Raw genomic sequence first — 17,597 nt, 5'->3', positions numbered from 1 at the left:
TGGACATGTGTTAAGAAATTATTGAGATACCTAAAATACACTAAACATTTGAAGTTATTGTTAGAACCAACACATACTGATTATGCAGAATTATGTTGTTATGCAGATTCTGATTGGGCAAGTGATAAGAAATCACGCAAAAGTACTTCAGGTTATATGATGTTCTTAAATGGATGTCCTGTTTATTGGCAAGTACGTAAACAGAATTTTGTTTCTTGTTCATCTACTGAAGCTGAATATGCTTGTGTTTCAGATGCATGTAATTCTCTAACTTGGTTTGATGCTTTAGTCACAGATATCTGGACACACCCGATCCGACCGATCACCGTGATGGAAGACAATGAATCGGTGGTTTATATTTCTGAATCACATTTCACAGGTTCTAGGTCCAGACACATTGACATTCGTTATCAAAACATAAAACATTTAGTGAAAAAAGGTTTTGTTAAAATGCAATATGTATCTTCACATGATCAAATTGCTGATATGCTCAACAAACCACTTCCAGCAGCTCAACACGAGTATCTGCGAAAGAAGATGTGCCTTATTTGATGATGTACTGATATTCGCTCAACTGGCAAAAGAAGGGGAATGTCACTGCAGGTTTTTTTTATCTGCCAGCTGAACTCATTATTTCTGGACTATCAGACTTTCCGTACCTTGCCAAGAATTGTTATCAAAAGCTACTACGCATGTCCATCCACCCACATTCCTTCACACACACTTTTTCCTTTGTTCTCCTGCCGGAGAGGTCCGGCTGGACCGGCAGGAGACCTCGCTTGCCAAAATGTAACAATTATCTTTCTTAGTTAGTGAGGTGTTTTATTTCCTTTATAACAAATAAATGAGTTTTATTAGAGAACTTTTCTTCGTGTTTCTTTTCAGAATATTGCAACTTGGAGAGGCCACGATCCATCCTCTAATTAAATCAGGGTGATTTTTTCCCAGAGCCAAACATGGGATTAATCAATGCCCTGACAGGGTTAACACCACATCCACCTAGATCCTCCCCGACCCCTCCTTACCTCAGCTCCGCCTCCCAGGTACTTAAGACATGGTCCAGGAGTCCAGAGGTCACTTCCAACCAAATACCTGTAATAGAAACATTGATCAATAAAGAGAATTGGTTAACTGCATCCTGTATTTGGAATTATTGGGTAAGATCCTAGAAATAAGTCACAAGAAAAGTCTGAATTGCTACACACAAAGCCTGAAGGCCTTAAAATGACTGACTTTCATGATTCATGTATTTCCATGAAGATCAAAAAAATGGAAGGAGTAAGCAATTTCTTTGCTACAGGAATGTTTCAAAATAACACAATTAAAAATATTCAGAATGTCTCTTTTACTCTGTTAATACAGTAAACCTTGTTAATCCAGTATTCACCTTGTTAATCCAGAAGGGCTTTTTCTCTGTGTAATTTTTGTTGAACTTATTTGCCCAGTTTCCCTTGAAATAGATCGCATTCACCAAAACCAGTCTTGTAAGCGAATCAATTATTCCAGGGACAAGCAGATCCTGAATTTTTCCTTTGAAAGTTTTTTTTAAAAAAACTGCTTTAATTGACAGATTAGGTTTATTATTTCTTAACATCACTCACTCACCTTCTGTCTCTCTCTCTCTTTCTCTGTCTCTCTCTCCGTCTCCGTCTTTGTGTCTGTCCCTCTGTCTCTCTGTCTCTCTCTCTTCATTTTAATTTAATTATTAGATTTCTCTCTTCAGGAGCTCAAAGTAATCACCCAGAGAACTCCTCTGACTGAGGATGGAATGTAGCTTTTGCTTCCTCAGGGCCAGTCCAACCTCCATCCACCCATCTTCCCTCCCTTAACATTTATATAGTTGCCCATCTTATATCATTATTTAGTAAGGTTACCACACACATACAAGTTAAATAACAGGCAAGTTAAATAACAGAAATATGCTCAGATGTGTCCATCAATAAAACCAATAATCTATTCATGGCTAGAATTTCATCTCAGGTTTGATGAGCTTTTATGTAGCAAGTAATGGTTAACTATGATGGGTTTGCCTGCCTTGTCTGTCTCTCTCACAGGCACACACAATATTGCATGTCTTACTTAATGCAGCTACTAATTAACTCTTATTATCATTTTTACCTGATGTTTTTTCTTCTACCCAGGCATTTATATGTCTTCTTGAATCTTCTGAAGTTTGTGTGAAGTTAAGTTTCTCCAGACCTCCATGGTAGAATCTCTGAGTGGATTCTATAAATGACTTAAGAAACAATGACATCTCAACAACAGAAGCAGTAATAAAAATATGAATTGATTTTGCCTCATTTTTCTATGAACTAACAATCTGGAAAAATTATTTATTACACTGAATACTACCTAAAGCCAGCCAATGCCATTGGATAGTTGATACAGCCTAGAAAAAGTATATCAGATATTAGGAACTATTTGGAATTATCCTAAGATAACATAGTTTATTCAAAAATATATCTGGCAATTATGGGTCACATGGTTCTATTTATGACTTTTATTTGAACGTTCTGTATTTAGAAACATCCCACTGGATGTTCCTGTAACATTCCCAGGAAAAGCAGTTACACTTTTAAATTCCCCCTCTAGATAACTCAATGAACCAAATAAAGCTACAGGAATATTTGGTACTTTATTAGAGCCAAACTGCAATTGCAATGAGATAGGCAAACATTAGAACAAACAGAGCATTTATGGTTGTTTCCAGCCAGTTCTCCAACATGTATGTAACTTACTGGAAGAAAATCATATGATGTTTCTTCAAAGAGCTGGTTGACTAGACTGAGGCTATAATTGGCACCTGGTTTGTTGATATCAGAAATAAGATTCTCAAATCTTTGGTGAACCTCTCCATCTTTGGGTAGAGATAGCGCCTATAAGATAATATTTGGTTAGTCAAATTAAGTTTAACATCTATTCAAAATATAATACCACAACACCAGACCTTGGAAAACATACACATTTCAAATGATCTCTACATATTTTGGATGTAAATTTTTTGAAGGATTTCCTGCAGATGTATAGCTTTTAAAGTTAATGGCTAATGAAAGCCAAACAGTATTGGGCCTAGTTAATATTTGGGTAGTGCTTGAACTCCAAGCTTACAAAGGAGGCTGAATTTTATTTTTTAAAAAAACCTTCCTTAAAGGCAACTGATTCCTCACTGTTGCCCAGGAAACTCATATAATACGGGTGTCCATAAAGTTCCTAAAATTTAAGCTTGACCTGACTTTACTGTACATGTTTGGACTTCTCTATGTTTGAAAGTCCTAGTTATTGATCTCCTTTGAAAATCAATTTGACTGACAAGGAAGAGAAATTGGGGATTTTCAGAAATCTTCCTTTCCTGGAAAAATAGATTTCTAAATCACAAAGAGCAACCCCGCCATGTGTAAAATATTTTTTTAAGAAGCAGAAGGAACCTTCTTGTATTTGCTATAGGAGCCATCTTTAAAACATGTTTTGCCTTCTCTGTCACAATATTTGCCCTCTGAAACCATTTTGTCTCAGAGATTCCCCTGACCATGCCATCCTTCAAATGGGCCTTGAAGAGCTGACTTCAAGCTGATTTGGGGTTAATTGTGGTGAAAGGTATCTCTAGGATCCACAAAAATGATTTTTCAAATCCTGGGACTTCAATTTAAGGACTTTTGCCCGAAATAATACCATTTTCTACGAGCCGTGGTGGCGCAGTTGTTAGAATGGAGTACTGCAGGCCAACTCATCGCTCACTTCAGGAGTTTGATTCTGAATGGCTCAGTGTTGACTCAGCCCTTCAGTCCTTCTGAGTTTGGTAAAATGAGAGCCCAGTTTGTTGGGGGAAATATGCTGACTCTGTAAATTGTTTAGAGAGGGCTGTAAAGCACTATGTAGTATATGAATATTTCCATAATCAGCAGTTGCCATAATGACCTTGAAGAAGTCAAGCACAGAGGGCTGAATTCCTATCAGACTTCCTATACATGCTGTTTACATTCCAAGCAAATAGGAGCTGCTTCCACCCTCATGCAAACAGAATCCCACATCTGGATGAGAATTGGGAGCAGAGTTAAAGAATCTTGATAATAATGGCATCTCTTGTACTTGTTGCATTTTTAAAAAGCTAATCAGACAGTTGGCAACTGCACGAACAGCATCATCTTAGGGGGGGCAGCCAGGTTGAGGTGATAGGTGTGCTTGGAACTTTTTAGACCAGATGATATATTAGCTGCCCACAGTTAATAGAATAGAAAGAATAACAGAGTTGGAAGGGACCTTGGAGGTCTTCTAGTCCAACCCCCTGCTCAGGCAAGAAACCCTACAGCACTTCAGACAAATGGTTATCCAACATCTTAAAAACTTCCAGTTTTAAAGCATTCACAACTTCTGGAGGCAAATTGTTCCACTGATTAATTGTTCTGTCAGAAAATTTTTCCTTAGTTCGAGGTTGCTTCTCTCCTTGATTAGTTTTTGCCCGTTGCTTTTTGTCCTACCCTCAGTTGCATGATTGCAAAATGGGCATTGTATAAACTTCATAAATAAATAAAATAGATGTTCTCATAATTGGCTAGCAAGGGTGAGGACAAGATCACAGCCAACAATAAAATGTATCTTAATATACCTTTAATATCTGAGCTTCTGTGTTATTTCTGGCACCCAACAAGACCATTAGCAGTGCAGAAGATATACTCAAAGGAGAAAAAAACAAGTTTTGGGAAGAATCATTTGCACTAAGCTTCTTGAAGAGGTTGAGGACAAAAATGATGTTTGCCGCAGAAAGGCTGTCCATGTTTTTGAGCCTGGAGAACAAATATAGTATGATAAACCACAGATTAACGCCTAGATAATGAGATGACCAAAATATGCCACCCATGTTCTACTTGATTGTTCTTCAAGTACAACAATTATTCTACTTGCTTTAAGGAATGTGATTTACAGAACCTAGTGGACAAAATATAAGGGAACTATGAACCCCACTTCCAGATTCATATATAATTCAAAAAATTCCCCCCAAAATAATTTTAATATTACAGTTAATATTAAATATTGATTCCAAAAATAAGAACACCTGCTGATTGTGAAAAGGAGGACACTGCTGTACAGTCATGCTCATTTTCTATCGAGGCAGCTCTCATTTCTATGTGAGGAAGGAGGGGCAGGAGAAGCCAGGGAATGCCAAATCTTATACAGTAACTAAAGCTACTCTATAAGGATAACTACAGATTCCCAAAGAAAAAAGTTGAAGGTATGCAGAGAAATACAACTTGCTTATTCCTCCATGAAAGTGGTCTTTTTTTAGGCCCCCCACTGCAAAAAAACGGTAGGTCCAGAACAAAAATGTGATCTGAATTGAGATGAAACTGCAATTAACTTAAATTTAATTAAAAGCTATCAATGCTAATATTAAATAATTGATGAATAAGGAATAAGGAATAATACCAAACATTATTTAAGAACCTTCCCCTTCTTTCACATAGACAAGCTTAATATGTGTGTGTGTGTGTATTACATTAATGCACCAGTATAGCCTAAGTCACCATAACATGGTGATTCCAGAGGGTAGGTGCCCCCACAGAGAAGGCCCTCTCCCTGGGGGTCACCAGCCTACATTGTTTGGCTGATGGCACCCCGAGGAGGCTCTCTCTGTGGGAGCGCACAGGTCGATGGGAGGCCGTCGGTAGCAGCAGGCAGTCTCGAAGATAACTAGGTCCTATGCCATGGAGCGCTTTGAAGGTGATAACCAACACCTTGAAGTGAATAATAATGAATAATATCAAACATTATTTAAGAACTTTCCCCTTCTTTCACATAGACAAGCTTAATGTGTGTGTGTGTGTGTGTGTGTGTGTGTGTGTGTTTGTGTGTGTGTATTACATTAATGCACCAGTATAGCCTAAGTCACTATAACATATTAGATTACATATATTAGGTGCTGTAAATGCTAATTTAAAAAAAAAATTAGAAGAGAAGAGAGAAGTAGGCATCTTTCTAGTCAGACAATGCAACTCGTTTCTGCAAACTCAGATGAATCCTTGTTTCATAACAACTCAGCTACAAATAGGCTGACTCAAGTATTAAGCAAACGGATAACAGAGAAGATAAAGGCGTCCTTTAAGTAACAGATTCTAGAAAAGTGCATAATCTCACTCTAGCCTAATGAACCATTTAGGAGAATCTGAAATCATAGATGCTATTTATGACTCTGAGTTAGTTAACAAATACTACCAACAATAAGACTTTAGTTTTGCCTCCCAATATGTCCACTGTGGCTTCCACTAAATTTGTATTACTTTTCTGTTGTTCAAGAGAATGTCTATCTCTTCTCTGCAAATGGTGTAGTCAGGAAATGTTTGGAAAAACTGGAAGCTACTTTCCATAATAGAAAAGAACAAGAACAGCAATCCTAAGCAATAGAAAGTATACATCCGGCCAGCTTGTATCAGTCAGAGTAGGAAAATAGTAACTTTATTAAGTTTTTCATCCTGCTAGATTTTGGGAGGGGGTGCTCCCCCATTCAATGCAATGATACAGCAGTCCTGTCAGGACACTGGGATGGAGAATCCCAACTAGACATCCCAACTATAAACACCTTATAGTTAGGTGTTTTCATGATGCCAAAGGCACCAATCAGGTCTATCACCAAAACATCTAAGTATTTACACAACAACGTCCCAACCCCAGACAGGTGGACGCCAAATCTTATACAGTAACTAAAGCTACTCAATAAAGATAATTACAGATTCCCAAAGACAAAAGTTGAAGGTATGCAGAGAAATACAACTTGCTTATTCCTCCATGAAAGTGGTCTTTTTTTAGGCCTCCACTGCAAAAAACGGAAGGTCCAGAACAAAAATGTGATCTGAATTGAGATGAAACTGCAATTAACTTAAATTTAATTAAAAACTATCAATGCTAATATTAAATAATTGATGAATAAGGACTTATTTATTTATTTATTTATTTATTTATTTATTTATTTATTTATTTATCTTAAAATTTGTATACCGCCCTTCTCCCTGAGGACTCAGGGCAGTGAACAGCCAAGTAAAAGCATAAACTACAAACATTAAAATACAATTAAACGATATATATAAATTTGGCCCCATGATTAGAAACAATAACAAACAATTAAAAACATTTTAAAAAGTGTTGGGCCAGCCCGGCTTGCTGGAAAAAGAAGGTTTTAAGGGCACGGTGGAAGGCATCGAGGTCTTGGATTCTCCTTATCTCTGGGGGCAGCTGATTCCAGAGGGTAGGTGCCCCCACAGAGAAGGCCCTCCCCCTGGGGGTCACCAGCCTACATTGTTTGGCTGATGGCACCCCGAGGAGGCTCTCTCTGTGGGAGCGCACAGGTCGATGGGAGGCCGTCGGTAGCAGCAGGCAGTCTCGAAGATAACTAGGTCCTATGCCATGGAGCGCTTTGAAGGTGATAACCAACACCTTGAAGTGAATAATAATGAATAATATCAAACATTATTTAAGAACTTTCCCCTTCTTTCACATAGACAAGCTTAATGTGTGTGTGTGTGTGTGTGTGTGTGTGTGTTTGTGTGTGTGTGTGTGTGTGTGTATTACATTAATGCACCAGTATAGCCTAAGTCACCATAACATACTAGATTACATATATTAGGTGCTGTAAATGCTAATTTGAAAAAAAAAATTAGAAGAGAAGAGAGAAGTAGGCATCTTTCTAGTCGGACAATGCAACTGCTTTCTGCAAACGCAGATGAATCCTTGTTTCATAACAACTCAGCTACAAATAGGCTGACTCAAGTATTAAGCAAACGGATAACAGAGAAGATAAAGGCGTCCTTTAAGTAACAGATTCTAGAAAAGTGCATAATCTCACTCTAGCCTAATGAACCATTTAGGAGAATCTGAAATCATAGAGGCTATTTATGACTCTGAGTTAGTTAACAAATACTACCAACAATAAGACTTTAGTTTTGCCTCCCAATATGTCCACTGTGGCTTCCACTAAATTTGTATTACTTTTCTGTTGTTCAAGAGAATGTCTATCTCTTCTCTGCAAATGGTGTAGTCAGGAAATGTTTGGAAAAACTGGAAGCTACATTCCATAATAGAAAAGAACAAGAACAGCAATCCTAAGCAATAGAAAGTATACATCCGGCCAGCTTGTATCAGTCAGAGTAGGAAAATAGTAACTTTATTAAGTTTTTCATCCTGCTAGATTTTGGGAGGGGGTGCTCCCCCATTCAATGCAATGATACAGCAGTCCTGTCAGGACACTGGGATGGAGAATCCCAACTAGACATCCCAACTATAAACACCTTATAGTTAGGTGTTTTCATGATGCCAAAGGCACCAATCAGGTCTATCACCAAAACATCTAAGTATTTACACAACAACGTCCCAACCCCAGACAGGTGGACGCCAAATCTTATACAGTAACTAAAGCTACTCAATAAAGATAATTACAGATTCCCAAAGACAAAAGTTGAAGGTATGCAGAGAAATACAACTTGCTTATTCCTCCATGAAAGTGGTCTTTTTTTAGGCCTCCACTGCAAAAAACGGAAGGTCCAGAACAAAAATGTGATCTGAATTGAGATGAAACTGCAATTAACTTAAATTTAATTAAAAACTATCAATGCTAATATTAAATAATTGAAGAATAAGGACTTATTTATTTATTTATTTATTTATTTATTTATTTATTTATCTTAAAATTTGTATACCGCCCTTCTCCCTGAGGACTCAGGGCAGTGAACAGCCAAGTAAAAGCATAAACTACAAACATTAAAATACAATTAAACGATATATATAAATTTGGCCCCATGATTAGAAACAATAACAAACAATTAAAAACATTTTAAAAAGTGTTGGGCCAGCCCGGCTTGCTGGAAAAAGAAGGTTTTAAGGGCACGGTGGAAGGCATCGAGGTCTTGGATTCTCCTTATCTCTGGGGGCAGCTGATTCCAGAGGGTAGGTGCCCCCACAGAGAAGGCCCTCCCCCTGGGGGTCACCAGCCTACATTGTTTGGCTGATGGCACCCCGAGGAGGCTCTCTCTGTGGGAGCGCACAGGTCGATGGGAGGCCGTCGGTAGCAGCAGGCAGTCTCGAAGATAACTAGGTCCTATGCCATGGAGCGCTTTGAAGGTGATAACCAACACCTTGAAGTGAATAATAATGAATAATATCAAACATTATTTAAGAACTTTCCCCTTCTTTCACATAGACAAGCTTAATGTGTGTGTGTGTGTGTGTGTGTGTGTTTGTGTGTGTGTGTGTGTGTGTGTATTACATTAATGCACCAGTATAGCCTAAGTCACCATAACATACTAGATTACATATATTAGGTGCTGTAAATGCTAATTTGAAAAAAAAAATTAGAAGAGAAGAGAGAAGTAGGCATCTTTCTAGTCGGACAATGCAACTCGTTTCTGCAAACTCAGATGAATCCTTGTTTCATAACAACTCAGCTACAAATAGGCTGACTCAAGTATTAAGCAAACGGATAACAGAGAAGATAAAGGCGTCCTTTAAGTAACAGATTCTAGAAAAGTGCATAATCTCACTCTAGCCTAATGAACCATTTAGGAGAATCTGAAATCATAGATGCTATTTATGACTCTGAGTTAGTTAACAAATACTACCAACAATAAGACTTTAGTTTTGCCTCCCAATATGTCCACTGTGGCTTCCACTAAATTTGTATTACTTTTCTGTTGTTCAAGAGAATGTCTATCTCTTCTCTGCAAATGGTGTAGTCAGGAAATGTTTGGAAAAACTGGAAGCTACTTTCCATAATAGAAAAGAACAAGAACAGCAATCCTAAGCAATAGAAAGTATACATCCGGCCAGCTTGTATCAGTCAGAGTAGGAAAATAGTAACTTTATTAAGTTTTTCATCCTGCTAGATTTTGGGAGGGGGTGCTCCCCCATTCAATGCAATGATACAGCAGTCCTGTCAGGACACTGGGATGGAAAATCCCAACTAGACATCCCAACTATAAACACCTTATAGTTAGGTGTTTTCATGATGCCAAAGGCACCAATCAGGTCTATCACCAAAACATCTAAGTATTTACACAACAACGTCCCAACCCCAGACAGGTGGATGCCAAATCTTATACAGTAACTAAAGCTACTCAATAAAGATAATTACAGATTCCCAAAGACAAAAGTTGAAGGTATGCAGAGAAATACAACTTGCTTATTCCTCCATGAAAGTGGTCTTTTTTTAGGCCTCCACTGCAAAAAACGGAAGGTCCAGAACAAAAATGTGATCTGAATTGAGATGAAACTGCAATTAACTTAAATTTAATTAAAAACTACCAATGCTAATATTAAATAATTGATGAATAAGGACTTATTTATTTATTTATTTATTTATTTATTTATCTTAAAATTTGTATACCGCCCTTCTCCCTGAGGACTCAGGGCGGTGAACAGCCAAGTAAAAGCATAAACTACAAACATTAAAATACAATTAAACGATATATATAAATTTGGCCCCATGATTAGAAACAATAACAAACAATTAAAAACATTTTAAAAAGTGTTGGGCCAGCCCGGCTTGCTGGAAAAAGAAGGTTTTAAGGGCACGGTGGAAGGCATCGAGGTCTTGGATTCTCCTTATCTCTGGGGGCAGCTGATTCCAGAGGGTAGGTGCCCCCACAGAGAAGGCCCTCCCCCTGGGGGTCACCAGCCTACATTGTTTGGCTGATGGCACCCCGAGGAGGCTCTCTCTGTGGGAGCGCACAGGTCGATGGGAGGCCGTCGGTAGCAGCAGGCAGTCTCGAAGATAACTAGGTCCTATGCCATGGAGCGCTTTGAAGGTGATAACCAACACCTTGAAGTGAATAATAATGAATAATATCAAACATTATTTAAGAACTTTCCCCTTCTTTCACATAGACAAGCTTAATGTGTGTGTGTGTATGTGTGTTTGTGTGTGTGTGTGTGTGTGTATTACATTAATGCACCAGTATAGCCTAAGTCACCATAACATATTAGATTACATATATTAGGTGCTGTAAATGCTAATTTGAAAAAAAAAAAATAGAAGAGAAGAGAGAAGTAGGCATCTTTCTAGTCAGACAATGCAACTCGTTTCTGCAAACTCAGATGAATCCTTGTTTCATAACAACTCAGCTACAAATAGGCTGACTCAAGTATTAAGCAAACGGATAACAGAGAAGATAAAGGCGTCCTTTAAGTAACAGATTCTAGAAAAGTGCATAATCTCACTCTAGCCTAATGAACCATTTAGGAGAATCTGAAATCATAGATGCTATTTATGACTCTGAGTTAGTTAACAAATACTACCAACAATAAGACTTTAGTTTTGCCTCCCAATATGTCCACTGTGGCTTCCACTAAATTTGTATTACTTTTCTGTTGTTCAAGAGAATGTCTATCTCTTCTCTGCAAATGGTGTAGTCAGGAAATGTTTGGAAAAACTGGAAGCTACTTTCCATAATAGAAAAGAACAAGAACAGCAATCCTAAGCAATAGAAAGTATACATCCGGCCAGCTTGAATCAGTCAGAGTAGGAAAATAGTAACTTTATTAAGTTTTTCATCCTGCTAGATTTTGGGAGGGGGTGCTCCCCCATTCAATGCAATGATACAGCAGTCCTGTCAGGACACTGGGATGGAGAATCCCAACTAGACATCCCAACTATAAACACCTTATAGTTAGGTGTTTTCATGATGCCAAAGGCACCAATCAGGTCTATCACCAAAACATCTAAGTATTTACACAACAACGTCCCAACCCCAGACAGGTGGACGCCAAATCTTATACAGTAACTAAAGCTACTCAATAAAGATAATTACAGATTCCCAAAGACAAAAGTTGAAGGTATGCAGAGAAATACAACTTGCTTATTCCTCCATGAAAGTGGTCTTTTTTTAGGCCTCCACTGCAAAAAACGGAAGGTCCAGAACAAAAATGTGATCTGAATTGAGATGAAACTGCAATTAACTTAAATTTAATTAAAAACTATCAATGCTAATATTAAATTAATAATAATTTTTTTTCAAATGATTTGGTTGCTGTGAGAGGACGACCCTTTGAGACCTCTACCCCCACCTCCTTTGGATGGACTTACTACAACCACAAGACTTCCCATCGTCATGAGAGGGCGATGATGTTCCGATGTATTGACATTTGTAACATACTGGTCTTCCTTTAACATCTGTTTCCTCCCTTATTTTGAATTACCTGTCTTAACCATCTCTAACACTCTTAGAAGAAAATGATCCTTCATCTCCTTCAACTCACTCCTATCTTTGATGTATTCAACTGCGGAGCTCCTTGCACTGTGAGATTCCCCCCTCTCGCATGTCTGGCCCTCTCAGTTATCAAGGGCCGCCCTTGAGGATGGGTTTTGGAACCCCGAGAGGTGGTTTGCAAAAAACCGACGGCTTTGGGGGGTTTTAGATAAATCTTTAAGTTCTATTTTAAGGGGTTCTGGGAGGGATTGTGGGAATGGATCTGGGGGGATCCATAAATCCACTGAAAGGGGTAATGGGTCTGATGATCACGGTGGGGAGGATGGGGACAGAAATCTGACAAGGATGCAGGGGGATGAAGCAATGGCATTAGTATAGTAAGTGGGAGGGGCAGATATGATGGCTGCAGGGGGCCATATTATGTTTCGGGAGTCCGCACTCATTGTTTACGAGCGATTGCCCACTCCGACCCCCAAAGCACTGCTCGTTTCCCGGGTTGTTCAGAGTCTCAGACCCTGAGTCTATGGCTGATGTTATGTAATGCCAGGTCAGTGGTAAATAAAGCCCCCCTCATTCATGATCTTATTTCAGAGGGGGGTGCTGACCTGGCAGGGATTACGGAGACCTGGTTAGGCCAGGAGGGAGGAGTTCCCCTTGTGGAAATGTGCCCGCCAGGTTTCCGTGCATTCCATCAGCCAAGGACTCAGGGAAGGGGTGGGGGAGTGGCAGCAATCATTAGAGAAAGTCTTTGCCCGAGGGAGGCCACTGTTCCTCAGATAGCCGGATGTGAGTCCCTCCTTGTGAAGTGGGGCGGGGGATTCAGATGGGCCTACTGATTGCGTACCTGGCTCCCTGCCACGTAACAGCGGTCCTGCCTGAGCTGCTCGACATTATAGCCAGGGTGGCGGTGGAAACCCCCGGACTTATTGATATGGGGGATTTTAACCTGCCATCTGCTGGTGAGATGTTGGAGACGGCTCTGGAGTTCATGGCTTGGACCTGGTTGATGGCCATGGACCTGACCCAGGTAGTTCAAGGCCCCACCCACTTGGGGAATCACACTCTGGACTTGATTTTTGTCTCTGATCAGTGGCTGAATGATCTAAGAATAGGGGATCTAGACATCAAGCCCTTGTCACGGTCTGATCATTCTCTCCTTCACATGGCATTTCAAGTCACTTCCACCCACCACAGGGAGACGGAACCAACCAAATGGTTCCGTCCCAGGCGCCTGATGGACCCCGAAAGGTTCCTGATGGAGCTTGGGCCATTTCCTGAGACTCTGGCTCACGACTCGACTGAGGACCTGGTGGTCGCCTGGGACAGGGCGGCTACTGTGGCCTTAGATCGTGTTGTGCCTTTGCGGCCTCTGACCCAATGCCGATCTCATCTAGCTCCTTGGTTTTCCGAGGAGCTGAGAGAGATGAAGCGTCGGAAAAGACGCCTGGAGAGCGATTGGAGGACAAGCCGATCTGAATCTGATCGAACACAGGTGAGATCTTATATTAAGACCTACCTAGTGGTGATAAGAGCGGCGAAGTCTAGCTACTTCTCCGCTCTTATTGCATCTGCAGAAAACCGCCCAGCCGTGCTGTTTAGGGATACCCACTCCCTACTTCAGGTGGGGGTACGGGAAGATCCCTTAAAGGGTCGAGCTGAGGATTTTGTACAATTCCTGCATGATAAAGTCGCTCAGATTCGGGAAGGCCTGGACTCCGATTGGGTAGATCCAGTGGAGGAGACAGGGGCAGGTCTTGAGAGCGTTATCTGGGAAGAGTTTGAGTCTGTGACTCCTGAGGACGTGGACAGGATTCTGGGCAAGCTTAACGCTGCCACATGTTTATTGGACCCATGTCCCTCCTGGTTGGTACTGGCCTCCCGGGAGGTTATACGAGACTGGCTCCAGGGGATTATAAATGCTTCTCTGAGTGAGGGTGTCTTTCCCGCTGCCTTGAAAGAGGCGGTTGTGAAGCCCCTCCTCAAGAAGCCTTCCCTGGACCCGGCTATATTATCAAATTATCGTCCAGTCTCCAATCTTCGCTTTGTTGCGAAGGTTGTTGAGAGTGTGGTGGCGCGACAACTACCCCGATTCCTGGATGAAGTTGTCTATCTGGATCCATTCCAGTCGGGCTTCAGGTCACGATACAGCACGGAAACGGCATTGGTCGCACTGGTGGATGATCTCTGGAGGGCTTGGGACAGAGGTTGCTCCTCTATCCTGGTCCTATTAGATCTCTCAGCGGCTTTTGATACCATCAACCATGGTATCTTACTGCAACGGCTGAAGGGGTTAGGAATAGGGGGCACCGTGCTTCGGTGGTTCTCCTCCTTCCTCTCTGACCGTTCGCAGTTTGTGTTGGCAGGGGGGCAGAGGTCGACCTCGAGGCACCTTATTTGTGGAGTGCCACAAGGGTCAGTCCTCTCACCCCTTCTGTTCAACATTTATGTAAAACCGCTAGGCGAGATCATCCGTGGTTTCGGGGTGAGTGTTCATCAGTATGCTGATGACACACAGCTATACATCTCCACCCCAGACCACCCCAATGATGCCCTTGCTGTGATGTCTCGTTGCCTGGAGGCCGTGCGGATCTGGATGGGGAGAAACAAGCTCAGACTCAACCCCTCCAAGACCGAGTGGCTGTGGCTTCTGGCGTCCCGGTATAGTCAGCTGGTACCATCACTGACAATAGGGGATGAGATCTTGCTCCCCACAGAGAGGGTCCGCAACTTGGGTGTTCTCCTGGATTCACGGCTATCTTTAGAAGATCATTTGACGGCCGTGGCCAGGGGTGCCTTTTATCAGGTTCGCCTGATCCGCCAGTTGCGTCCCTTTCTGGATCGGGACGCCTTGCGCACGGTCACTCATGCCCTAGTTACCTCCCGTATGGACTACTGTAATGCTCTCTACATGGGGCTCCCCTTGAAAAGCACCCAGAGGCTCCAACTGGTCCAGAATGTAGCCGCGCAGGTGATTATGGGCGCAGCTCGTTACGCCCATGTAACACCTCTCCTACGCGAGCTGCATGGGCTCCCGGTGGTCTTCCGGGTGTGATTCAAGGTGTTATTTATCACCTTTAAAGCGCTCCATGGCTTAGGATCTGGGTACCTACGAGACCGTCTTTTGCCACCAATAGCCTCCCACCGACCAGTTCGTTCTCACAGGGAGGGACTACTCAGGGTACCGTCAGTCAAATTATGTTGACTGGCGACTCCCAGGCGGAGGGACTTCTCTGTGAGGGCTCCAACCCTTTGGAATGAACTGCCCCCGGAGATAAGGAATATCCCTGATCTCCATGCTTTCCGCCGTGCCCTCAAGACCCTGATGTTCCAACAGGCGGGGCTAAACATATGAACATGTGAATGATTTTTAAGTGTGATCTAATTCTGGGTTTTATTTAATTGACCAAACTAAGTAATAATTTTAATTAGCAATTTTATGATGTTTGTGTGTCTATATTTTTCTTGACTGTATACCGCCTTGAGTCCTACGGGAGAAAGGCGGTATAGAAATATAATAAATAAATAAATAAATAAATAAATAAATAAATAAATAAATAAATAAATAAATAATTGATGAATAAGGACTAATTTATTTATTATTTATTTATTTATTTATTTATTTATTTATTTATTTTAAAATTTGTATACCACCCTTCTCCCTGAGGACTCAGGGCGGTGAACAGCCAAGTAAAAGCATAAACTACAAACATTAAAATACAATTAAACGATATATATAAATTTGGCCCCATGATTAGAAACAATAACAAACAATTAAAAACATTTTAAAAAGTGTTAGGCCAGCCCGGCTTGCTGGAAAAAGAAGGTTTTAAGGGCACGGTGGAAGGCATCGAGGTCTTGGATTCTCCTTATCTCTGGGGGCAGCTGATTCCAGAGGGTAGGTGCCCCCACAGAGAAGGCCCTCCCCCTGGGGGTCACCAGCCTACATTGTTTGGCTGATGGCACCCCGAGGAGGCTCTCTCTGTGGGAGCGCACAGGTCGATGGGAGGCCATTGGTAGCAGCAGGCAGTCTCGAAGATAATTAGGTCCTATGCCATGGAGCGCTTTGAAGGTGATAACCAACACCTTGAAGTGAATAATAATGAATAATATCAAACATTATTTAAGAACTTTCCCCTTCTTTCACATAGACAAGCTTTATATATATATATATATGTTTTCTCAGGTTTTCGCGGGTGTTTGTATGTAGGTCTTTGGTTATTCGGGTCTTCTCCCACGTAAAATTGGAAGTGTCTTGGCGAGTGACACTTGAAAGTGTCATTTGCTCCTGGAAGCACGAAGCTGAGAACACCAGCCTGAAGATGACAAATGAGACTTCGTCGAAACATTGCCAAGACACTTCCAATTTTACGTGGGAGAAGACCTGAATAACCAAAGACCTACATATATACACATATATACACAAAGAGCTATATATACACACATATACATTAATTAGAAGAGAAGAGAGAAGTAGGCATCTTTCTAGTCAGACGATGCAACTCCTACCTGTGAACTCAGGTGAATCCCTGTTTCATAGCAACTCTACTACAAATAGGCTGACTCAAGTATTCAGCACACAGGTATCCAGTAATCCTAAGCAATAGGAAGCAAATGTCTTGCCAGCTTGTATCAGTCAGAGTAGGAAAGTAGTAACTTTATTAAGTTTTTCATCCTGCAAGATTTTTTGGGTGGGGGGAACGCTCCCCCCATTCAACGCAATGATACAGCAGTCCTGTCAGGACACTGGGATGGACAATCCCAACTAGGCAGCACGTTGTCACCTTATAGTTAGATGTTTTCATGATGCCAAAGACACCAATCAGCTCTATCACCAAAACATCTAAGTATTTACACAACAACTTCCCAACCAAGGGAGCCACCACAAAGTGTCAAGCAGCCCTAAAGTGGGGCTATGTCAATCTCACCTGTGGCACCTTTAGGGATTAGAACAAGACAGAGAAAAACATACAATGGTTTTACCTTGAAGAGGTAGTGTTCTGAACTGGTAGGGCAGTTACTAGAGACATCTGGCTGGAGAGGAACACTGACAAAGCTGCAATAAATCCTGGAAGAAGTAAAATGAACATTTTGGGATAATGTCCTCCCTGGTTTGACTCAAGAGCCTCCAGGCACAAGGGCTCTCCATGAACAATGGAAATCACTGATTAGAGAAGAAGGAAGAGGCTAGAAGGGCAGGAGAGGAATCTGGATCTGGAGAGGTGGATGTTCATGACTATCTCTTTAAACTTCCTGGGAGTGGCCTTTTGAACAGTCACAGTCTCACTTGGGGCTCCACCATTGCAACATAATTTCTAGCTATCTTAATAAACCTACTCTTTAGTTTGCGGGAAGGCCAACAGCTACTAATCATAATTTTATATATAAGTGGTTAAACTTAAAAAATATCAAATT

The 17,597-nt window shown here is 41.1% G+C and overlaps 1 protein-coding gene across 1 annotated transcript in view; it reads right to left on the bottom strand.

Moving 5' to 3' along the window:
- LOC148114843 (leukocyte elastase inhibitor-like) overlaps window positions 1–17,311 on the bottom strand; it is a 46,964-nt gene extending 29,653 nt beyond the window's left edge. Inside the window, exons 1-5 of the mRNA XM_087890739.1 lie at window positions 17,166–17,311; window positions 4,604–4,781; window positions 2,739–2,876; window positions 2,119–2,236; window positions 1,388–1,530 (exon numbers count right to left, since the gene is read on the bottom strand). Of these exons, the coding sequence (XP_087746865.1) occupies window positions 1,388–1,530; window positions 2,119–2,236; window positions 2,739–2,876; window positions 4,604–4,781; window positions 17,166–17,272 (684 nt within the window). The 5' untranslated portion in view covers window positions 17,273–17,311. The remainder of the gene's footprint in view (window positions 1–1,387; window positions 1,531–2,118; window positions 2,237–2,738; window positions 2,877–4,603; window positions 4,782–17,165) is intronic.
- Between the last annotated feature and the right edge of the window lie 286 nt (window positions 17,312–17,597).

The sequence above is a fragment of the Pantherophis guttatus genome, chromosome 3, assembly GCF_059756535.1.
Source record: "Pantherophis guttatus breed Tessera chromosome 3, ASM5975653v1, whole genome shotgun sequence".
In the NCBI taxonomy this organism is placed as follows: domain Eukaryota; kingdom Metazoa; phylum Chordata; class Lepidosauria; order Squamata; family Colubridae; genus Pantherophis; species Pantherophis guttatus.
Note: the sequence above shows the minus strand (reverse complement) of the source record. Positions and strands in the feature narration are given on the sequence as shown.